Below are 24,890 nucleotides of genomic sequence, written 5' to 3'. Positions count from 1 at the left end.
CCCTCTTTTGCACATCTTGCAATTCATGTTCAGTGATTTTTTTTATACAAGCACCTAAAGGAATTTGTTGTGAATATCTGGCTGAAGAGAGGGAATAATATCTCTTATAACCAAGTGTTTCTTTGTAAATAGGTCTATTAAGCTTATTTCAACCTGGAGAAGGTATGCAATATGTTAGGAGAAGAAGAGGGGAAGGGCGGTGATAAAGAGGGAGGGCCAGAGGGAGGGAAATGTGCAGAGACTGCAGAGAATATAACATTTACAGGAAGAAATGTGGGAACATCAAAGGAGCTGACCTCTAGAAGCTCCACTAGCAAACTTCAAGTAGGGACAGCCTTGGCTAAAACACCAGTAAAATGCTGACAATCAGTCAAGCTCTGGTAGCCCTGATTGTGTTTTTTCTAGTCATGCAGTTTCTGAACCTGCAACAGGCAAGTAAACGCCTTCCCCCTGGACCAGTTCCCCTGCCACTTGTTGGAAACTTGTTGCAGATGAAATTTCAGTTTCATCGTGATCTCCTCATGAAGGTATGTGTTTTCAGATACTCCTAGTTAATTAATAGTATAATATCTAAGAGCAGAAGTGAAATTTCTTGGTAACTTTCAATTGTTTTTCATTAAAAAAAAATTATAGTCTGTACACATGAAAATTAATTACTAAACTCTGTCACCCTTTAGTGTGGCATGTCACACTCACATGAATCCTGATGATCATAGGTATGTAGTAATATTTGGGATAATATTTCTGGCTTGTGAAGAGAGAAAAGGCATATATTTTTTTAAAAGAAGAACTGTTATACTGTTGAAATTTGCAGACACATCTGTTTTTATCCTTTGGAGCACTGTGGTTTTCTAGTTTGGTCTTCAAATGGTTGCTTGAAAGGACATACTGTCTGTAGTATCAAAAAAGTTGGAAAAAACCACCAAAATGACAATTCTATTCAGGTGGCACTTGATTTGAGGGGCAAGGAAGGAAAGGATGCTGCTGCTGCTTATCAGGCTCTCGTTGGTCCTTCCTGATCATTCTTACACTGAATCCATCATGTTCAATCTGTGATACTATATTCAATGCCATAGCCACCGGCTGGGATAAAGATAATGCATACTAATTGTTATGTCCTCAACGTATGATCAAGCAGAAAGTGAAGCTAAGCTTTGAGGAAGAATGATCTTATTTAAGAACCAATGTCCAAATGTATTGTAATGTGAGAAGTAGAAAGTGACCAGTCCCATCATTGGGATCTAATTACGGTGCTAATAACCAAGAGCTACTTCCATAATGTTGTGTCCTGTGGTGATAAATGTGGTAGCAGAGGCTCATAGTTTCATAGTGCTTAGGGTCAGAAGGAATCTAAACAGATCATTAGGTCCGACCCTCTGCCCCAGGCAGGAACAAGTGTGGGGTCATACCACCCCAGCCAAATATCTGTCCAGCTTCCTCTTGAAGACTCCCAAAGTAGGAAAGAGCACCACCTCCCTTAGGAGTCCATTCCAGAGCCTGGCAGCCCTAACTGTAACGTAATGTCTCCTGATGTTCAGCCTGAACCTCATCCTTGGGACCAGGTTCTGTTTTCATGACTGATTGAATTCTGCCAAATCTTTGGTCAGGAGCCAATCAGACAATAAGACACAGTCATGTCTGTGCTGGCTCAGTTAGTCCCTTTCTCAGTACAAGACACGGGATGGTTGGTGGCACTAAGGACCACTGGAGTTCCCAGAAGGTGCAGATACTTGGTGTTTACTAGGTAACCACATGTGTGGAGCATGCTCTGAAGTGCACAGACCTGTTATACATGCATGTCAGGAGGATGCGAACTACAGGCTTTATTCAAGCTGACTCAGGCTGTAAAAGTTATTTGGGATTTAATGGAAAGAAACCGTTTGACCCATTAGGGACATGTAAGAAAAGCCAGAGAAACGAAAGGTAGCTTCCCAAACCAGCATGGGCTCTTATACAACAGCTCACCTGTCCCCAGAAAGTTAGGGTGCTCACCTTGAGACACCTTGGGTGCTTGTACATGTGATGGTCATCACAGCATACATGTGACAAAAATGTAATTTGTGTGGGTTAATGGCATCACATATTACACATGTGCCAGTTTTGGGGGGTTTGGATGAGTTTGCATTGTTGCAAACTAAACTATTGTAGTTTAGTTTGCAACATCACAAATTGCAATGATGCAGCTATCAGCTCACTCCCCCTGGCTGCGGGAGAGACGGCCAGGCTCTGCAGAATAAAAGGATTGGGCTCTTCGATGCTTCTGCCTTTAGCAGGTGCCTGCTGAAAGCAGAAGTGGTGAGGAGCCCGATCCTTTTTTCTTCTGGAGGAGCCTGCCTGCCTCTCCCTTACCTGGGGGGAGAGCTGCTGGTAGGCCAAGAGGCCCCTGAGTTGCAGGGAGCCCCAGTCCCTCTCTCCATGGCAGTGGCACCCCCCAAGGCTGCCCAGGCAGATTGCTAGTGGGCTGGGTGCTGCCTCAGCTTGGACGCAGCATCCAACCCAATCCAGCTCTTCCTCACACCCACACACTGGAAGCCCATTGGGTGCTGCTCTCTGGGTGGGCTCAGGGAAGTTGGACCAGGCCAGGTGCTGCCTCCAAGCTGGGGCAGCACCCGGCCCACTACCAGCCTACTCGGATGGCCCTGGCAGATGATGCTGCTGCAGAGGGAAGAACTGGGGCCCCTCACAGCTCAGGAGCTGCTCGGCCAGCCAGCAGCTTGGCCCCCAGTCATGGGCAGGCTCTGGCTCTGACAAAAAAAGAAAAGGATCAGGCCCCTTGCTGTAACATGATGGAAAAACTGAAAGGATAGGTTTCAATTAAAACCCTGGGGACTAAATCCCCAATCAAGTGTACAAGCGGCCCTTGGTTCAGATCCCTGCCCAGAAACTGGCAGAGTGTAGATTTGAACTCAGAGCTCCTGCCTCTTGGGTGAGTACCCTGACCACTGAGTGATGGGGTACTTGTGAGTGAGGTGCTCATAATCTCTCCTGTTGGAGCTCTTTTGTTTTGTGTAAAAATGCCTTGCAGAGCCAGGGAATGACTCTAGCTTGGTACTTCAGGCATTCCTCTGAAGGGTGGGACACCCACGTACAGTCCCTGTTTCAGTGGATACGGGGGTCTTATGCAAAGTGGAATGGTTTCTATAGGTGTTAAGATCTAACCTATTGCCTGCCAGATGAAGCACTCAAGTTGGAGGTGGGAGAATTGGAATAGAGCCCTTCAAGCAGAGGAGAAAACTGAAGCCAGGTCTCTCATATCCTGAGAAAGTGCTCTAGCCACAGAGCTGTTGTGTTAAAAGTCATTCTTTACATCACTATATTCAATCTTATGAAACTAACCCTGAAAAACCCTTCCTGACAAAATGATGAAGCAAAGTTCATGAACAGTTCCAGGACACTTGAGCAGTATCTGCTGATTTGGTGTGGGCATTTATGACCTGTGTTTTCCTGGCATTGATTATTCTACAGCTGGCAAAAACCCATGGTGACATCTTCACTTTATGGTTTGGAAGGACCCCCATCATTATCCTGAACGGATTTCATGCAGTGAAGGATGGTCTGACCACCCACCCTGAAGATGTTTCTGGGCGCCTATTGAGTCCTTTCTTCAAAACAATGGCAAAAGGAAAAGGTGAGAAGGTCTTGGTACAGAAATTGCATAGGGATGCTGACTGTTCATTGAATGTGGCTACTCCCACATTTCGTAAGCACTCATGGATAGAAATGGCAGATTGCTATAAAGAGCTAGTGCTGTGTGACCAGGAAGCTTGAAAAAAAAGCAGAGTAAAGAGCCCCTGGGTAGCAGTGAAGTGGAAAGTCCTGAGACAAATAATGGCCAACAAGAAGCTTGTCTGCAGTACTCACTGGGTCACAGAGAGATGTCATGTACTGAACTAGTGTGGGCTAGTGGCCCAGATGCAAGATGAGGCTGGGCACTGCTCCTATCCCACCCTGCAAGCTAAGCAGAAATTCCAGGTGAAAATCTGTCCTGGTGGTAGGGGTGTTTTGATGGGGGACAGAGAAATTTACTGGGAAAACGAGAACACAATATTGCTCCCAGTGCCTTTGTCTCTTGCAAAATGGGACACAGCAGTATTTCACCACAAAAGACAGAACAGCAGATAAATATTCTTCTTACCTAATTCCCATACTTTTGTTATGCAGGATATAACTGGTACACCTAATTCTAGGCTGGCAAACTCTTGGCACCATGAGTGAGTCTTGCAACAAGCATTGGAGGAGCTCTCGTACCTAAGCTGTTTACAGTAGCCTTTGATATTTGGCAGCCCAGCCCTTGGTTTGGAGGAGTGTCTCTTCTTTCTACCATAAAACACCACTCAAGTTTTCCTTGCTGTAAGCTACTGAAAATCACCATTTCTCCTCTCTCACTTGTGTTCGCTCATGGAAGCCACTGGCTATCTGTCTAAACAAAAAACCACCCACAAGCGTTCCAAGACCAGACTCCTACTGCTACCACCCAGCACACACTTTACTGGGACCACCTGGGAGGTGCCCAAGTGCCTGTAGGAAGCAGAAGAATGCATTCCTGACCAGAACAAGCATGTGGCCCTGAAATCTCATCCACTTCTCTGGGTCACCAATATCCCCCAGTGTCCCCTGGTAACCCTTTGTGGATACTGTGAGATATGTGAATGTATTGAATCTACATGTGTGAATCTCAAATTACTTTCTGTTGAATCTGCTAATGCCTATATATGTATAGTTTTGCTTTATGTTTACAATAGTTTGCAATACATTCTGTGCCTGCCAGTCTGGCAGCACTTCTTCCTGCACTTGTAGCTGGAGTCATTTATTTGTGAATGCCTGGGACAAAGATAACAGACACTAAATGTGGTAGGAGCTACCTTAATTTCCAGCGGCTAGGATGTGGGGAGAAGAGAGAGAGATGAATTGGAATGGGCTTTACCCAGACATTTCCAGAACTCAGCACCTAGCCCCAGTGGCAGCATCTTCCAGAAATGCATCAAGTTTTGCTTTGAAAACTGCTAACAATGGCAAGTCTGGCACTTCTCTTGGTAGATTGTTTCCATGTTTAATCCCCTGCTCACACGTGCACTTTATTTCTCATTTAAATGTTTGGTTTCAGCTTCCAGCCACTGGTTCTGGTTAGGTCTTTTTTCTGCTAGATTAAACAGCTCTTTAGTATCTGGCATTTTCTTATACCTCATATTCCAAGAAGTGGGAAATGTGTTTTTTCAGTAAAATGTTTCTATGCACTAAATAGCAGTGTGACAGGAAACTAATTCCTCAGGTATTATGTTGGCAACTGGTCGCAACTGGAAGCAACAGAGGCGCTTTGGGATGATGATCTTACGTAACCTGGGAATGGGGAAGAAAGGTCTGGAGTACCGGGTACAAGAGGAGGCGCGTCACCTGCTGGAGTGCTTTGCAAGTATGAAAGGTATGTATGTCTGCTAAAAAATGAGCCCTTTTATGTTGCAGAACCATATTTTTGGTATGTGAACTAATGGCTGGGTTGGTTTCTGCTCCAGAGTGGAGCATTTGCAGATCTTGGAGTCCTATAATGGACCCCAGGGAATGGAATGACAATGCAGAGAGCGCTTAGGCCTGTATTTTCATACTGACCTGAGAAATGTCCTTCTTCAGAACTACTTAGAAAAGAATGGGCATGGGAACTACGACTGGGGTGTTGGAAGTCTGTTTTAAAATGGTAATGTTGAAAGGGATCTATGGATCAGCTAGTCCCTTTATCTTTGATGTTCTTCACTAAAATGTATGGGTACTTCCCTATCACTCCTTGTCAGGCCATGCCTCTCTTGGTCTGCTCCCGGGTACTATGTAAACCAATACAGCCTGTTCCATGGTCAGGTTGTCGGCGACTAAACAGACACCCCCACCTGGGCTAGCCAGTGTGAGGAGGGTGTGTGGACACCCAGCAGGACTAAAAACAAGACCTGTCAAAGGGTAGATGAGCTCCCTGGGAGCCAACAGCCATCCATACCTGGAGAGGAGATGGGCGCTGCCAGGTCATTGTGCCTGAAGAATCACCAATGATGCAAAACAACTAAACTAACCTGATCAGAACGGAGGAGGGTTGTTACAGCATCTAATGCTTTAAATATAATAAGGCAAGAAGAAATAGGTATGGAAGATCTTGTTTCAAGATCATATTCTCCTTGAAGCCACCTGTTTCTTGTCTGTCTGTTACAAGACTGACTTGGGTCCAAACATGAAAAAGCGTGGGGATGGTAGGTCTATCTTCATTCTCGAAGTGTGAAGTGTAGGTCATGTTCACTCATGATGAATTTCATAAAAAAGAAGGGCTAGGAAGAACCTCAGGAAGTCATGTAGTTCCAACTCTTACTCAAGGCAAGGTCATCCCTAGCTAAACTGTCCTAGGCAAGCTGGTCTAACCCATGGGCTAGCTAGACAATCCATGAGCAGCAGTGGTGGCATTAAGCTCCACAGTTGTCAGAGCTGCTGTTTCAGTACAGCTCCAGACCCCAGATATTTAAAGATGCTTCTGCTTACCTCCCCCACCCCACCCCACCGCTCCCTTTTCCCCTGTCACTGTTCTTGTTCAACAGAGATGACCAAAACCTCTTTTCAGGAGTGAACACGAGGTGGGGAGGCAAGTGGTATTAATCCCGTGAGTTCTGGAGATTAATGCCGCTACTGCAGCCACAAGCCCCACGGTCCAGATGACCTACATCCACGAGCTGGATACAGCTTAGAAGCTGTATGGTTGACATCCCTGGTCTAACTTAATCTTGAAAAAAAGTGGGTAGAAACCCTCTTGCATAACTACCAGGCAGAATGCCAAAACACGAAAAACACCCTTTTCTTTGCCACAAGTAAAATGGGGGGGGGGGGGGGGGGGGGGAAGAAGGGGTATAAGGGCAATAATAATATCCTGCCACTTGGAGGACAGGATGTGGTTTGCTAAAATTCCTATTTAAAAATGTATGAAATTTACTTTTGCTGACCAAACCAGGATTCCCCAGTTAGATATTGGCTTTCCTTGCCCTAGATCTGTTAAATTAAATTAAAATCACTGGAAGAACTTTGACTTTTTAATATTTATACCTGAGTGTCATCAGTGTAATCAGTTCTATTCTTAATAATGTCCCTGCTATAGGGGTATTAAAATCTAAAGATGAATATTTCCAGTTCCAATAAAATTAAGGCATTTGTCTATTCAGGTTTTGGAGAGAGCACAGGGAAAGCTTCCTTTAGTGATGACAGCTGAGAGTTTTATTTATTGTCCATCTAAGTTCCCGTTCTCATGATTACTAAATGCTGCTTAGGTTTTATTGTGGTGCTAATAATGTCATGGTACCCAGAGCACTGGATAGACATCTTGAAAATTTTAAATACAAACTTTTTTTTTCTGAAGCTCATCCTTCAGCTTCTGTCAATTTGAAGGCTCTGATGCAATTTTAAAGACTTTATATGTAGTCCTTCTGGTTTTGTTCTAGTTCATCCTCGGCTGGATAGAGCCAGTGCCCTGTGGTCTGGGCTCTAAATTACTTATGCTTGTCTATCATGCTTTGGTGTAAATATGTACTTGTAAAAGGGAGGCTGCTCCAGGGATTCCTAGGTGAGATTTCATCCACTCATGAGCTATGACCTAATTGCTCACTGCCTTAGGGGCAATTTTGTGGCCTCCTCATCTCCCCTTTTAGCCATTCCCAAGTCTCACAGATGCTGTCTCCCTTGTTGGGACCTTGACCTATTTGGCCTCCACCCCTTTTCTCTTGCTGGGCTGCTTAGCTCAGAGCCACTGTGTTGGACTTGGCTTCAGCCCTCGTCTCGCCCTATCTCAGGGTTTGGGCCTCTGGCCCTGGTTCTCACCTCTTGGATGCCCTGGTTTTGCCCCTCTTGGGCTTCAGGTCCCTGGCCTTGTCTCCACCCCTTTCAGGTACTGGTTCTGCCCCTCTTAGGTTTTGGGTGCTTGGCCCTGATCCTTGCCCCTCTTGGGTGCTGGGCCCCTGGCCCTACTTAGCTACCACTACAAGCTTTGACTTCACCCCTTCTCAGGTGCCACTGGTCAGTGCCTTGCCTGGCCCTTGGCTGGGCTCAGAGGCTGCATACACACATACTAAGTCGACTTAAAATAAGGCAATTTAACTAAATTGACTTAAGTTAGGCCATGTCAGACTGTACACACATACAGTTCCTTGACATGGTGGCAGCCATCTTGTGAGTTGACTTAATTAACGCAACTCAAGATAATATACCTTGGAGGTGGATTACTTTGCACCGCATTTAAGTCAACTCTGTTCCACATATATGTGCACACTCAGATAGTTAAGTTGACTTAAAGTTGTTAGCTTAACTATTAGAAAGTTAATACATGCAGTCACGTGCCCCTCAGGCACCACTGGGACCTCCAGAACCACCTCTCACAGTCCCACCCAAATCACTAGTATAAAATATAACAAAGAAATAAGCCCACTAGCTATAACTAGGGCCCTACCGAATTCATGGTGGAAGTGAGCTACACAGCAAGGAACCTGCAAGATTAAAGGAGCCAGCGTGCAGCCCACTTCTGCTGTGAATGCAGTAGGGCCCTAGCTGTAACATCAACTAACCTGCTCTGGATCTGAACATAAACAGTGGCTAGTGGCTACCTGTCTGTACAACAAGGCTTTCCCTTATCCTGGGTCATATTCCTATGCAAGGCAGCAGCATTCTGTTTGCCTTCCCCAGTGTAGCACCAGTGCTAGCTAGCAGCTCTCCTGGCCCCTCCTGCTCTAGAGCTCCTTCCTTTGAAGCCTTCAGGGCCAGACTGCCTATGTAGGCTCAGGCCGTGAGCTTATATGCACACTAAGCAGCCATCACAGGTGTGTTCATTCTGGCCCTAATGCCCTGCCTGCCTGCCCTTGCAGCTGCTTAGTTGCCATAGGCAAAGGGAGACAAAATGATTTGAGGGGGCTGAGGTAAGCAGGTAAGTCTGTGGGGGTTGGGGTGGAGGGAGGGGAAAAAGCCATGGGGGCAGGGCAGATTGAGGCCCCCAAGGTGAGAGAGGGAGCGGGGCAGAGGCAGGTGTAGGGGCTGGGATGTATGGGGCCCTGACGACCAGGTTGAGGAACAATCCAAGCCTGGGAGGCTCATCCAGGGGCACTGGGGGGCTTCCACCGCTGCATGCACCCCAGCAGAGATGCAGAGGGTACATGTCCCCCCTGATCTGTGTGCAGGGAGGGGCGGCTGACACTGCTTTGCTCCCTGCTGCTGCTGTAGCTGCCTGTGGAGCTGTGCAATGCCATGTGCATCCCAAAGACAGGCAGATAGGGGGCATGGTGCAGCCCAGCAACGGCACGCACATGGCATCACCCTGCTCCCAGGGCAGCTGCAATGGGGCACACAGCCCAGCCTGCAGTGGCAGTCGCCACTGCTCTCACACAGATTGTGGGGGGGGGCATGTGCCCCCTGGGCCTCTCTTCTGCTGCAGAAGCCCCCCCCATGCCACTGGACGAGCCACCCAGGCTCTGATTGTCCCACCACCTGGCTCAGCCAGGGCCCCAATCACCTCAGCCCCTGCCCCTTCCTTTGCCCTACTTCCTCCTTCACCTCTGGGGCCTCAATCTACCCTCCCTCCCTAGCCCCTTCCCCTTCACAGAATAGATTAATACTTTCCTGCCCTACTGGGCAGCCAGTGATCCACATGCCGTGCTGCGATCCTGCCTGCATGCATGCCCCTCCCCACCCCTGCTGCAGCTGCCTGGAGCCCACAGCTGGGCTGTCTTGCAGCCCTACCCACTGCCCCGCTTTGGCGGGGCTGAGCCCTGTTAGCCCCAGCCTTCTGCCACCTATGTTAGCTGCTGTTTGCAGCCCTTGCCCCTGAGCAGCCTGGCTGTCTGTCCCTTGTGCCTGGTACTGTTGGCTTTTGGCTACAGCGGCTAGTTTCTTCCAGCTCACCCTGCTGCAGTTTCCTCTCAAGCAGCAGGAGCCTTCTGGCTCCGTTACATCCTTCTATCCAGCAGTCTAACTGTGTGGCACAGATTGCATTTGGTGAACCATTTAGTATCTTCTCTTCCTCATAAGAGGAGGAAGAGAAGAAATGCATCAGGAAACACTAATACTGTTGGTTTATTATTGTACTTGCAGGAAAACCCTTGGATCCATCCTTCCCCCTTTTCCATTCAATCTCAAATGTAATTTGTGCTGTTGTTTTTGGATATCGCTTCCCCAGTGAGGATGAAAATTTCCACAAACTGCTTAAAGCCACTGAAAATATCTTCAGATTTGGGGGCAGCCTCGGTTATAGTGTGAGTAAATATTCTGTTGTATTTTTTCTGAAACAGAAAAGGAGAAATGCAGGGGCAGTATTTGATGAGTAGAATTGTCTTAGATGACGGGACTCATTTACCATTTCCTATGTGGTATCCCTGTGTAGTACCTTGAGACACAGAACTACCTATCTCCAAAGGCATCTGCATCTTTGACTGTTTGTAGATGTCAGGCCTCACTCACAACATCAGCAAAAACCACTGGGCCCCTAAAATTTTCCCACTTGGTCAGGTTGAGGAAGTCTCTGTAGTTGGTGTGTGCTCTTCCTGGATGGATTGAAAAGTAAAGAAGCCAGAGGCTGGGCTGCATGCATACCAGCCCAGCCTCTGGCTTCTTTACTTATCGATCCATCCAGGAAGAGCACAAATCAAGTGCAGAGGCTTCCTCAGCCTGACGATGGGTTTTTAAACCCAGAATCTTCCTTAAAACTTTTTTTTTCCCGACCATTTAAGTTGGTCTAATAACAAATATCAGATTCACACAAAGAACCTTGTCTGCCTATGTCCTTAGACCAACACGGTTACAGCCTACACCCCACAATAAACTCAACCTTTGGAAGGATCTAAAATGACCCCACTAATGTCAAATAATTCAAGGCATCTCTTACTTGTCTCTCCCACAGTTGTATGAATTCTTTCCCTGGATTATGGACCACCTCCCAGGACCTCACAAGAAGGCATTCTCTTCCTATGAAGTCCTGAATTCTTTTACAAGGAAGGAGATCAGAAAGCACCTGGAGAGAGGAATACCAGACAATCCTGAGGATTTCATTGACTACTACCTGGCTGAGATAGAAAAAGTGAGTGATTGCTGCATGTTCATACTTTCATGGACTTTAATGCGTAAAGAACCATTAGTTTATCTTGTCTTACCAGCAGTATATGACAGGCCCATTCACTTCACCCAGTTCCTCTGGAGTTTAGCCCAGTTACTTGGATTTGTCTACAGCACATCTTCCAGGGAGGCATCCAAACCTGCTCTAAAGACATCAAGAGAAGGAGAATCCCACCCCCCGCTTCCTTGGGAGTCTGCTCAGTGGCTAACCACCCTCATTGTTAAAAGTTGGTCCAGCATTTAGGCAAGCAAGGTTCTTTGGATACATGTGATATATTTTATTAGATCAACTAAATAGATGGAAAAAGTTTTCTGCAAGCTGTCAGGTGCAAGCACTCTTTGTCCAGCATAGGGCGTCTCTGCTGGTGTTGTGTGTTCTCCATGGTAGCAGAGAAGCTAATTTACAACATGCAAGTCTGTGTAAATGCAAATTGTGCGGGCCGGGAGCGGTCCGAGGCTTTCGGGGGCACGCGGCGGGCTGTGGCCAGCAGCCCTGGCATGTGGGTCGGGGAATTCGGCACTGTGGACTAGAATTAGGCACGGACGCGTAGCGGTTGATTAAAGATTATTTTACTTACACCGTAGATGGTCGTGGTGCAGGCAGGAAAAACTTTGCTTAAGTTGCAGTTACAAACAAAAAGAAAACTCGCACGAACAAGACCCGTAGAAAACTCGAGCCTCTTAAACCCAGACAGAGCTCTGGATACCACGATGAGAGTCCAAAAGGTGACTCTCCACGAGCGCGCAGGGAAGGGTACGTCGAGGGATCAGGCGGCGACGGGGAGAGGCTAGATATTGATCAGGCCCCTATATCCTTCTTAAGGCACACGCTGGGTTTGTTAAGCTCCACAGCGTGCTTAGAGTTCTTCACAAGATGTGAAGTCCTCCTTCTCCTCCTCCATGAGATGGTTGTGGAGTCCTCCTCCTCCAACTTGGGCGGAAACTGCTCAAGCCTCTTATATGCCTAGCAAGCCAATCGCTAGCCGCCACGTGGGAATAATTTAGAAACAGCCAATAGTGGGGAACAAATTGACATATGGGTGGCGGGAATTCCTTTGCACTGGGGTTTTCTCTATGCAACTGAGAATTGCACCGTGCAAAGAAAGCTCCATGTGGCGGGAAATAATTCTGCAGTGCCGAAGCACACACAAAATCATACCCTTTGGGTCATGACACAAATGAGTGGAAATTTGGAAGATGATGAGTAGAGATGGGGATGGGGATGTATCCAATAGATTAATGAAGTGAATCTACTCCCTCTCTGAACTGTCAGGTCTAATCCTCAAAGAGAATTTACAAAATACCTTTTGTAGACAAGCCTATGAAATTCACTTCATAAATGTACTGGATACAAAAAAATCATGGACTTAATATAGACACTGGATTGATGACACATTACAACCTTCCTGACATCTGACACCCCAGGTAACCTGCCTTCAGCTGACCACTTGCATTCCTTCACACATTTCCCTCCCCACGCTGCCATCTCTACCCATTGTCTTCCAAACTTCCACTCATTTGCATTGTCACAGACCTGCATGTTATAGATGAGCTTCTTTTCTACTGTGGAGTACACTTAACACCCGTAGAGTCTCCCTATGCCTGATAATGTGTGTTTGTGCCCAAAAGCTTGCAAATAATTTTTTTTTCCAACTATTTAGCTTGTCCAATAAAAGGTATCACATCTACCCAAAAAACCTTGCCTGCCTATCTCCATAGACCAAGATGGCTACAACCAACAGCCCGTGCAGTATTTTGCCACTGAATTTGCCTTCCAGACAAGGTTCTAATTTGGCCATTTTACACTCAATTAAGGAAGCCATTAAGACAAACATATCAGTTGTTTCTGGAATTCCAATTGCTAAAATACCCATTCTCCACTTTCAACATCATTGCTTATGCTTCTTTTCAAGTTCTTGGTGCACTTTCCTCCCTGGCCACCTCCTCATTTACCCAGTTATCCTTCTATTATATGTTTATTTCCAACTTGAGATACTATGGTTTATATATAATATAAACATCCACTAGGCATGAAAATATGTTAAATGAGCAGGCCTGGATAACTTGTATCCAAGAGTCTTAAAAAAGCTGTTTAAGGTGATGTCTGGCTCGCTGATGCCATTTTGAATAAATCTTGCAATATCAGACACATTCCAGAAGACAAGATGGTGTGAATGTATTGTCAGTATCCAAAGATGATCTGAGTAACTAGAGACCACTTAGCCCGATAACAGTCCTGGGATCAAATTATGAGACAACAAAAATACAGAGAATTCAGACCTGAATCAGTGAATAAGCACCTTAAGGATGCCATTAAGATTAAGTAAAAGATCTATAAGGAACAAAAAAAGGAATTGATCAGTAAGGAGAGATATCTTTCTTTGATCAAAGAATGCAGCAATGAAGTGAGATTAGGGCAGGTAAACCTTTGGCCAAACCTTGCAAAGAATGAAACAACTAGCAAAAGCTTCTGTAACCATATAAAAAGACAACCAAACGGGAACACGCCTTCCTGTCTTGTGTTCCCATGCTGTCTGTAGTGCTTTGTGGTTTATCTCAGGGGAAAAATAACAACTTGTGAGGCTTCATGAACAACATGCTCTGGTGTATACTTTCCAATAAGGACTTGTTTAGGCTAATATTCATGAAACTTTTATAATTTAGAACCATTTTCATGAGTATGTCAAAAGTCTAGTACTTGGGATTAACAAATTGTTACAGCCAGACTGCTAGCAGTGGTGGAGCCCTGCCACTTTGTTTGCAGAGGTATTTTTTCTCTTTGTATTAGTCAACCAAATACAATTTCTAAAGCTTTTCAAAGTGTTTCTGTTTCACAAAGTAATGCATGGTGTACATTGCACCTGTAGGCACAGCAGTGTAATCCTCCTCATTCTTACATGGATTTTCCTGCCTTTTGTGTGCTTACCTCAACTTTGTGCTGGTTATCTTCAGGCTAAAGATGGAACCAAATCTGCATATGATGAAGACAACTTGGCTCATTCTGTAATTGACCTTTTTTTGGGTGGGTCAGAGACCACATCCACTACCCTGCACTGGGGCCTGCTCTACATGGTAGCCTATCCAGACATCCAAGGTGAGAGCGAGGGGACAAAGATGTCATTCCTATATGACAGTAACCAATTCTGGCCTTTTTATTAGATTACTATAAATGTAAGCAGTGGCTAAATTCACTCACAGGCCCAGGCAGAGGACAAAGGAGTTCCCATTATACAGACAGTCACTGTGGTGTGCCTTCTGGCAATAGAAATTATTTCAATACAATGCAGAATGGCTTCTCTTTGCTAATTAACAGTGATACTGTCATTAAATAAGCCATTATATTCCTATACATGTAGGTAGAAAAGGGAAATGAAGATGAGGGATGTGGTTCCCTAGAAGGGGAGCACCTTGATGATTGGTTGGATGAGGTTGTCCTGTTGGTAAATGTTGCTATAATAGAACTGCAGCTGTGCATGTGTGTTATGTCATGGCTGCAGAGCACTTTCAGGGGCCCAACTGCATGAAAAATGTAACTTGTGTAAGCACCCTTAGAGGGTCTCTGCTAGCAGGGCTCCTGCCCCTGTAACTGCTAGTGCTGTGGTGGCTGGTCCCTTGGTGTGCACACATCTCTGCTGTGTTACCAGATTTGCCCATCACTTTGGGGTGCGCTCATTTATTAGGGATACGTTTTTAGGGTCTTTGTAATTCTATCAATATGCTGCTTATGTTATTTGTGTTTCTATACACAGCTGTATCTCTCCCTTCTGCAAGTCCTCATCCCCAATGGAGCTATCTTGTAGGACTCAGTTTCAATGGGACTGGGTTCCTCCAGTCACCAAATCAGTCATATACACACACAAACACACACAGATTAACGTGACACGCCTGACCCGGCTGGGTTGATCAGCATGGACAGGCTGACACCCTCATATGCCAGGAATCAGTTCATTAAGGTAACAATAAACTGCAGTCAGACACAAGCACACAGGTAAACAGAATACCTCTGAATCCAGCTAGGTGTCCAGCTGACACCCTCATGGGCCAGCATTCAGTTCATAAAGGCACGTCAGAGCCAAACTGGGTCAATCAGCCTGTGCAAGCTGATCCCCTTATGTGTTTCAAACTCTGTACGTCCCAATCTTTTGCCCTAACTGTCCTAGTAGTGGTAGCCTCTTGATGAGCAGACCCCACAGTATTTCTGGGCTTCACAGGGATCTTTAGCTTAGATAAAAGAAGCGTTGCTGCAGAGCAAGTGGGGAAGGAGAAATAGAGAAGGAAAAATGTACCCAGTTACTACCGGTTTGACTATAAAAGTTATTTATTGCTAAGTATATGAAATGTATAATGGTACATGGTAATAGACATGCAAAGGAAAACAAACACAAACAATTACAATACTACCCTGGTTTCACTAAGTATTTGGGGAAACTTAGCTCAAGCTTAACTAATACAATTCAGGTTCAGAAATCTATGACTAGAGAGAAGAAGAGAAAGAGAGAGAGAGCTGGGGTCTCGCCAGTCCAAGGCACTCAGGTTGCAATGCTGACAGGTAAAATTCTTAGCACAGTCCTTGAAGGGAGACGATCTGTTTCTTTCAGCTTCTCGAGAACAACAGTGGATGGTGTCAGAGAGATTTCTCTCTTGAAGCACACCATTTGCTGCTTTTACAGCTTTTTTTTTATACCCTCAGTTTAGCTTCTCCAAAGCATTATTCCAATTATGTAAATCATTGTCTTTTCTATTAACAAGGGGTTATCTGGTTTGGAACATCTCAAGAAACTGATTAACAACAAGGAAAAATATAAGTTTGTAAGGAGTAACCCACACTTGGAAGCCAGCTTGAAATTCTTATGTATAAGAGATATACCGGATGGGATACCTCATTGTTTCTTCTCAGATAGCTTGCAGCATCAGGGTTTTGTATTTTTACCTGTTGTGAATAAGCCTCAGCTTACCATGATTTTTCCAGATCTTACTGTAGTCTTTTAACAGACTTAAGGGGATTATTGGAGTGTTTATAAACTTTGTGGGGAGGACTTCTACCAGTCATTCCGGGAAAAGTATGTGACAACATTTGTGGTCAGGGCTCCAACAGGGTGGATGCTGTGATGAACCCTTAACCATTGTTCAAATGTTGCCCATACCCTCTCAGACTCAGTCTCTTTGCCTCAGCATTCCCTAATCCGGCAACCGAGTTTTAGTCAATCAAGTTTAAATAGGCCTCCCATACTGGGACTGGGGAATGTATGGCCCAAGATGCCTATTAAACTTTACTTCTGCTTAGTTCTGATAAATGAGGTGTGTGTGTGTGTGGCGGGGGCAAATAGAAAAAGTCCTTTGTAAGTCCAGCAAGCTGGGTGCCAGGGCTCCCTCAGGAACACAGAGCTGACAGGTAACAGCTGAAAGGAGCTCTTCCATCATCAGAACAATGCCAGGTCCCAAGACAACAGGTAACGGAAGCCACCTTCTGCTAGCAGAACTGGGTCCATATAATGGAGGTTTTCCTGCAGAGCTGCATTGACCACCGGGTTCATCTTTCCATACCCAGAACCCAATGCAGCTCTGTCAACAGAACTCTCATATGTGGACAGGGTCTTAGAGGAGAACTGAGAGACACCTGAGGCTGCAGCCTTTTACATCATTAATCTTGAATACTGGAATGTGCCTGCACATTTTTTGAAATGGCTTCTCCCTTGTGGGCCCATATGCACTGCAAAGTTCTGCTGGGATAGCTTCATAAAAAGATGAAAAACTCTAGCTGGAAAGACCCCTGGTGTGGATATAGCTGAGCCAGCAGACAATGACATCCATCAGCAAAAATACTGTTCTTCAGAGAAGTGGAGTGACTGTGCTGTCAGAAACCCATCTTTGGCTAAGATATTCCACATCTCTGTGAGGGTGTTCTGCTGGCAGAGCTGCAGTGGCATGCCCCTGTGGTGCAGACCAGCCTTGAGTGCTGGTGTGCTTGAATTTGGGAGGTAATGCAGCCCCAGAACAAACTTGATATCAGCAAGAAACCTTTCTGAACATTAGGAAGTGGAATTCCAGCAGGTGCTGACATCCTGGGCTAGCCTCTGCTGGCAATGCCTAGTTAATCCTATGTGTCAGATTGCTGGCTGCCTTCTCTGAGCAGGCGGAAACATGTAAAGAATGGTTGATTATGAAATTAGCTCTTTTAGACGGGAAGGGACAAGTGGGAGGCTTCCCTGCTTCCTAGTGATTGTTTAAAGGGCTTACCTGTGTCTGTAACATCAGGAAAAGGATCAGATTGTAATTGCATCTTTTGTCTGGTGATTCTAAAGTGACCACGTCTTGCCTTGAACTTTACAGAGTATTTAATAGAATAATGCTGCCAACAGCCTTGTGAGGTAGGTGAACGTAAGTAGTATTATCCCCACTTCACAGGTGGGGAGAATCAGGCTAAGCAATAAAGGACCAGAGTTTGAAATGGATTCTGACCTTGCTCTTTTCAGCAGTGCAGCACCAAAGTCTCATGTCCCTTTGACACTGATATTGAGGTGCAGCAGTGCTGAGCAGAGCAATGCCTAAATCTGGGTCAGGCCAACTGTGCCCAAAGAAATCAATGCTAGAAATAAGATCTGATCTCAGGAGTGCCTGGTTCTTCTGGTGTTCAGACCCGTAGACCACAATGTTTACATCTGTGTATCTTTATTTCTGAAAAAAATATAATAATTTCTATTTTAAACTGTTTTCTTACCACTCTGATCATCCAAAAGGGAGCTGACAGGGCCTCATAACAAATGTGCATAATTTGAAATATATGATGTGCTTTTCTTATCTGAGAAAGTGAATGTTCCTCCTCAGAGAAAGTGCAGCAGGAGCTGGAAGCTGTTCTGGGGTCTTCCCAATTAATCTGCTATGAGGATCGGAGGAAAGTGCCCTACACGAATGCTGTGATTCATGAGATCCAGCGCTTCAGCAATATTATTTCAGTTGGGATGCCCAGAATATGTGTGAGGAAGACAGAGTTGTTGGGGTTTCCCCTTAGCAAGGTAAAGTGTTTTTGTCATCATTTTTTCATGCTTTAGAAAGAGGTGTGGGCTCTTTTCAACTTCTACAATCCCATCAACAGAGCAAGGCATACTTAGGAAATCCTACCAGTGTGTGCTTCCAAAGGCACTTTACATTTCTCAGTAAATGCTACTGCAAATGTTGAGATGAGCCATGTAGCACCTTAAAAGCAGAGCTGCATGATGAAGATCACTCTTTATTGGGGAGTGGAACTTCACAGAAAGAACAATTTGCACAGAGGACCTTAGTGATCCCATTTTTGTTCCTATTCTGCCATACCAAGAAGTATCTGCCAGCCAGGTTCCCAGACTGCCTCTACAGATGCCAAACTTTTTGGACATTTTGTATTTCCAAGAGAGCTGACTCAGTGGCACAACTTCCCCTTAAATGTGTAGTTATACTAATGCTATTAAACTAATAGACTCTTACAAATTCAGATTAATATAACTCATCAGATGATTACTGTAACCTATCCTGTCTCAAGGAATTTCTCTGGCTGTTTCAACCTTCCAACTCTGCTGTAAAACAGACCCTCTTTATACATGTCCTCGTCTAGATTTGATTGTTTAGGCTCATGTTCAGTAGTGAAAGTGTTATTTGTATCATGAAAAGTGTCACTTGGCAGGAAAAGCACTATTCTCAATGTCAAACTTAGAAATGACACAATGAAAAAGAATTCATTGTTCAGTTCAACTCCTAGCTTACTACTCATAAGGCAGACTTCTCACAATATGATTTTCCACTCTTGAAAAATATATGAGATCTAATAGTTGTCTAAGTCTGTGATATCCTCCTTGCAGGGCACCATTGTTCTCCCCAATATAGCCTCTTCCCTGTACGATCCCAAGCAGTGGAATAGCCCTCGGCAGTTCAACCCTGGTCACTTCCTGGATAAAGATGGAAACTTTGTGAATCAAGAAGCCTTCTTGCCATTTTCAGCAGGTAAACCCTGACCATGCAAACCCTTATGCAGAGACTAGATGGGAAGGGTAGTGTCTATTCAAAGTCTGTGAGAAAAGTGTATAAACCATTCTGCTGGGAATGACCATAAGGAATAGGATGCTCAAAATGCCTATTTGGCATGATGCCTTTCAAGCTTTCCTGAGGCTTTGTGACAGCTAGTAATATATCTCAATCCTACTGAAAATGTTTGTTCTACAACATGAAAAATGAATGTGGAAACCCAGAGATACACGGAGAAGAACACTGTTTTGCTCTGTGCCCATGTGGAAGCTCTGCACTAATAAATAAAGTTAAAAACCTAATACATGTTGGGATGTATCAGACTAAGTGGGAAAAGAGTGCAGGTGAGCAACTTTACAATCTTTTAAACACTGAAGGGAAAGAAAGAGGAAAGAATCACAATGCCAATACTAAAACAAGAGTTGACATGTACTGTGTGGATCCAGTGCTCCCTAAGACAGGGGCTGGGAACCTATAACCTGTGGACTGGATCTGACCAATGGAGCCTTTAGTTCTGGCCTGTGGAGCTGTGGCTTCAGTGGTGAGGATCTGCCTGCACTGTACTACAGCTGGGTGCTTAGGGCTCCAGCAAAGGGGGGCTCTCTCTGTGCCATACCACAGCTGAGAAGCAAGGAAAAGCAGTGGAGATGGCCAAGTCCTATTGCTTCATAACCAAGCTGGGTCATTTTCCAGTCCTTTGCTAGAAACACTGCTGACTCCTGCCCTATGGCATAGGAAAAGGCTTTGTTTAGACTTGGTGTGGACCCTGTTTCCTGGGGTCTAGTGATAGGAGTGTGGGGATGATTCCTTGGTAATTGCACTTGGGTTTCTTGGTTTATCCTGCACAGTCAAGGCAAAAAGATTTGCTGCTAAACCCACATGCAAGTGACTAGGACACATTGCATCTGGGTCATATATTTCAAAAGCATTTACAAACGGCCTTGCAGACACTTCCTGTATCTGAGCTGTGGCCTCAGCATCTTCTACAGGAGGAGAATTTGAGGAGGACAAGGACTTGAAATAATTCTTTTAAGTATTTTATTGGGTATTGAGATAACTGGAATTTGAATTTGAAGCCAAAGGAACACCTAGTTTCTTTGAACTGTGGGTAGAATATTTCAAAGGCAGTATTACAAGAAGTTTCAGTTCTATATTAATCACTGCACTGGCCCCAAAGAAAAGATGCTATATCAACAAAATATCTCCTGTTTTCTGGTGTATGAACATGATCTGTGGGAATATAAAACACTTGGAAATTTACTGTCCTTCCTCTCTCCCTCCAGGACACCGTGTGTGTTTAGGAGAGAACCTGGCAAGAACTGAGCTCTTCATTTTCTTCTCCAACCTGCTGCGGGCATTCACACTCAGGCTGGCAGAGGGAGTGAAGCAAGTCAATATAGAGCCTGTTTTCACAAGCACATTGCAGCCCCATCCATACAGAGTTTGTGCAATTCCTCGCTAGTCTGCAATACATCGCAGATGGCAGGCTGGCACACTAGACATCTAGTTTGGTGCTGTGAATTTCCTTTGTGAAGTTTTAATCTTGGTGTTTTTTTCTGATGCTGGTGTCAATGTGTCCCATCAACAGAAACTCTTTCAAGCTACTTGATTGTGGGAATGCTCATGCACAGTTATACTTTCATCTTACATGGCAGAACATTGTGATGAATTTCTTGTTGCTAGATCACAAGTAAAAAACATAAAGGAAGCAACTGGAATTGGCCTTTGTTTATGGCTGATTTGGATTAGGTAACCTGTAAATTATGATACCTATTAGGAAAGGTACATTGTGTCTTGAAATCTGTAGGAGAAAAGTGGGGAGAGTAGATCTAGGGGAAGGACTTAGGCTAAAGTATGACAGCAAATGAGAAGAAGATAGCTTTAGGGAAAATCCTGTTTTCCTTATTTTTAATTGTTCATTATTGGCAAAAAGCAACTCTTGCAATTCTTCACTCCCACTCTGGTAAGTTAGCCTCTGCACTAAGGCTCACTCTAGTGCAGTGCGTTGTCTAGAAATAAACCAGGGGTTATGTCATCTCACCAAGAAACGAGCATTCCTGGAGGTGGCCAATAGGAGTCAAATGTGAACATCATGGCCATGTGTAGATGAAACAAGGAGCATGTGTGCATGACACTTTTTAAAGTGGGTTAAATGCTTTTGCACTGCTTTAATGGTGTTGGTGTTTGTACACGTGGACAGCGTATTGCACAGTAATTCCAGCTGCTGTAGCAAATTTGGCAGCGTAATGCACCTTAAATGACTTGGGGCGCAGGAAACTAAAGCTCCTCCAAGGAGTTTTAGTTTGCTGCCCTACAGCCTTAGAGCACAGCACCGGGCTCCATGCAGCTCAGGAGCTCTGCAGGAAGCCTGTGCAGGCAGCCTGGCAGCAGCCCGGGAAGGCAGGCTCCGCCCAAGAAAAAAAAAAAGTGACAAGCTTGATTTCTCCCTCCACACCCTGGATCCTGCCTGCCTGAGCTGTGCGGGGGCCCGGTGCTTCCCTCCATGGCTGCAGTACCCCCCGGGACCATCCAAGCCAGGTGCCTGCAGGCGGGCGCCACCCGCAGAGGGAAGCACCCCCATGGACAGCTCCATCCACCGGCAGCTCGCTCTCCCCTCCCCTCCCTGCTGCCGGAAAGCCAGGTAAGTTCAGGTGTGTGCATGACATGGGGGTTTAAAGGGTCCTAAATTGAAGCAGTGTTTTTAAAAACCCACTGCTTCAATTTAGGGTCCCTGCTTCATCTACACATGCCCCATAACTCCAATGTCAGACCAAACTTAATCTGGCATTTCCACCTTGTTTAAAAATGTCTTGATTAAAAAACTGGGGGGAAAAAAGAATTTTCTATTAAGGGGAACCATATTTGTATCCCATATTGTGTCACCAAGACACACGGGATTTTTTGAGCTAATGTACTAACCAATAGCAGCAGCAGTCTACTATTTTCTGTGTAGATCAGGTCTTTAAGTGGCGTGAGGCACTACTTTTGCTACTGGGCTTCATAGCTATCTGCTGACAATAGAGGAAGATAAGATCTTGGGGCTCCTGGGTTCCATTCAGTGTCCTGAAGGAGAGCATGTCTACTGCTTAAAGCCCCTTTAGCCTCTCTGTCCACAGTCTGCCTGTCCCTTTCTTCCCTTTTTTGCCAGTCAATACCCTATTTCCTTCCCTGCTTTCCCCCCCTCCAGCTCAACCTGTTTTCCACATGTCATTCTAGAATCCTACCCCTTCTCATTCTGCATCTATATAACCTCTTATTCTCTCCATCTTCACCCACTGTGTGGCCCTTCAAGCTGCTTGCTTCCCACCCCCTCCTGTCCCTGCATTTTTTCAGTTCCATTCATTCCAGGCAAGAGGACTCCTATCCCAAGAGGGACTTTGGGAGATTTTCATCCTCATTTCTTTAAGGCTTAGGGCCAGAAAAGGACGATGATGTTGATTCCCGATGAAGCACTGAAAGACAACCCAAGGAAAAGAAATTATGGTGATGACTGTAATGACTACGGCAAAGATGAGAACAACTATAGTCATTTGACTAAAAGAAAGATAGTGCAGTGCAGGCATGAGGAAGTCGAACTCAAAGTCAGGACTAGTGAGGAGCTGGATGCCTATTTATACACATGAGACAGGGTGCATGACTACTCAGGCTCACACATAAACCCCTGATGTGTGTGTCACTTCTGCATAAAATCCATGGAAAAAGGAGTTGTTACAGCTTCCATCCATAGAGCCTTAGTTAGGTAGCCAAAGAGCTAACAGATTTTGATATTTGCACTGTAGGTCCCTTGTTCTTTCCCAGTACATTGGCCAAGAGGAAGTTGTTACATGTACCTGGGTCAAATGGGCACTGTTGGTCAAAAGGGCAGAGAAGGCAAGGGCACCTAGTGTGGAATACTGACAAGCACGTGCATGATAACACTGATGGAAAAACTTAAATATTTGTTTTCCTTGCATTGATTCAAAGGAGAGATGCACTATGACCTATCACATATCTGACTCCTGCTGTGCACAAGAGCTCTGCCCTGCCCTTTGCCTCTTCCTGTGCCCAGCCCAAGTTAACTTAGAACCTCTAGGCTCCCTGTAGTGGGCAGGAAGTCAGCATGGGAAGTGAGTTTTAACAGTATTGCGCAGTTTGCAATTATTAAAAAAAAAAAATCATCAGCTCAAACAGTATACCAGATACGATTTGAGGCCCTATAGAATTCTACATACCCTATAGCTTTGACATGGTCTCATCCCATTTTATACTCCACCTTTTACAAAAATGTATTACCCTAGCCTTTGTGTTTCTTTCCTTGTCTTCTCCCACTTGCACCACTTTTTTTTACCATGCCACTCCCAAAGGAGTATATGGCTTATATTGCAAAGACATGCTTGAAGTTGTTTGTCTTGAAGCATAAAATATAATCTAGAGTACAACAGAATCTTGTAAAAATAAATGCCCAGCTATCTACCACTGAATTACTACAGCTCCCTCAAGGTAGATTATGAATGACTCAAACTGTAAGGATTAGGACCATTTATTAGGCCTGTGTGAGCAGGCAGCTATTCGATCTGGCTGCTTTGGATGCCAGGGATCCGATCCGGAGCTCTGGATTGGGTTCCCCCTTTGATCTGGCCGAAGTGGCTCCGAAGCTTCAGAGCCGCCTCTGAGATCCGGCCATAGGGTATAATAGGAAACCAATGAAATATCTATAACTTTGTTGTTTTTTGTCTGATTTAGATGAAACTTGCAGGGGTGGTAGGTAGCCTCTGCCAAGGCCACAAAGCCTGCCAAGTTTCAAGGAGATAGGTGCAAGGGTTCAGGGGGAACTGCACCCCAAATTCTTGAAAGCAAAACTCATGTCACATGTATGTTACACCACAGTGGGGTGAAAACTGCATGAGTGGTAGCGCGTGGTGACGCCACAAAGCCTGCCAAGTTTCAAGAAGATCGGTGCAGAGGTTTGGGGGAAGCTACACCTCAAGCTGCTAACAGACAAAACTCGTGACATGAGTGATACTGTGTGTTAAAGTGCAGCAGGGTGAAAGCTGCAGGGATGGTGGCCACAACGCCTGTCAGCTGTTGAGGAGATAGGTGCAGGGGGGTTCTGGGGCCCTGCACCTCTAGCTGCTGACAGGCAAAACGCGTGACACGGGTGCTCGTGCAACTCACAGTCTGTGTCTTGGGACAGTTGATTGTATTGATTATTTCGGCTCCTTAGTCTGTGGTTTTGTAGGTGTTAACTGTTGCTAATTAACTGGTTACATTAGGTAGCAACTGTGTATTGAGCTGGTCCCTGAGTGAATCATGATTGATTGGTAACTGGTAACACAGTAGCTTAGCAGCCAGGCCTGCAGTAGTCCCCCTCCAACCCCCCACAAGACAGACACAGTTGCACAAGCACCCATGTCACGAGTTTTGCCTATCAGCAGCTAGGGGTGCAGGGCCCCAGAACCCCCCTGCACCTACCTCCTTGACAGCTGGCAGGCTTTGTGGCCGCAGCAGGGGCTAGCTGGCCTGCAGCTTTCACCCTGCTGTGCCTTAACACACATAGTGTCACCCATGTCATGAGTTTATCCTGTCAGCAGCTTGAGGAGCAGTTTCCCACAAAGCCCTGCACTTATCTCCTTGAAACTTGGCAGGCTTTGTGGACTCACCAGGGGCCACGACCCCGGCAGTTTTTAGCCCGTTGTGCCTTAACACACACAGGGTCATCTATGTCACGAGTTTTGCCTGTCAGCAGCTCGAGGTGCAGTTCCCCCAAACCCCTGCACTGATCTTCTTGAAACTTGGCAGGCTTTGTGGCC

At 45.4% G+C, this 24,890-nt stretch overlaps 1 protein-coding gene across 1 annotated transcript; it reads left to right on the top strand.

Annotated features, from left to right (window-relative positions):
- The first annotated feature begins 273 nt into the window (after positions 1 to 273).
- Positions 274 to 20,954, top strand: LOC102375753 (cytochrome P450 2J6-like). The gene is made up of 9 exons (XM_014527721.2): positions 274 to 527; positions 3,466 to 3,628; positions 5,270 to 5,419; positions 10,090 to 10,250; positions 10,895 to 11,071; positions 14,059 to 14,200; positions 17,932 to 18,119; positions 18,939 to 19,080; positions 20,385 to 20,954. The coding sequence occupies exons 1-9, from the start codon at positions 357 to 359 to the stop codon at positions 20,561 to 20,563; spliced, it is 1,473 nt and encodes a 490-aa protein (XP_014383207.2). The 5' UTR covers positions 274 to 356; the 3' UTR covers positions 20,564 to 20,954.
- The last annotated feature ends 3,936 nt before the right edge of the window (positions 20,955 to 24,890 follow it).

The sequence above is a fragment of the Alligator sinensis genome, unplaced genomic scaffold (assembly GCF_000455745.1).
Source record: "Alligator sinensis unplaced genomic scaffold, ASM45574v1 scaffold301_2, whole genome shotgun sequence".
NCBI classification, from domain to species: Eukaryota; Metazoa; Chordata; order Crocodylia; family Alligatoridae; genus Alligator; species Alligator sinensis.
The sequence above is the reverse complement of the archived record's forward strand: the minus strand, read 5'-3'. Positions and strand labels throughout refer to the sequence as shown.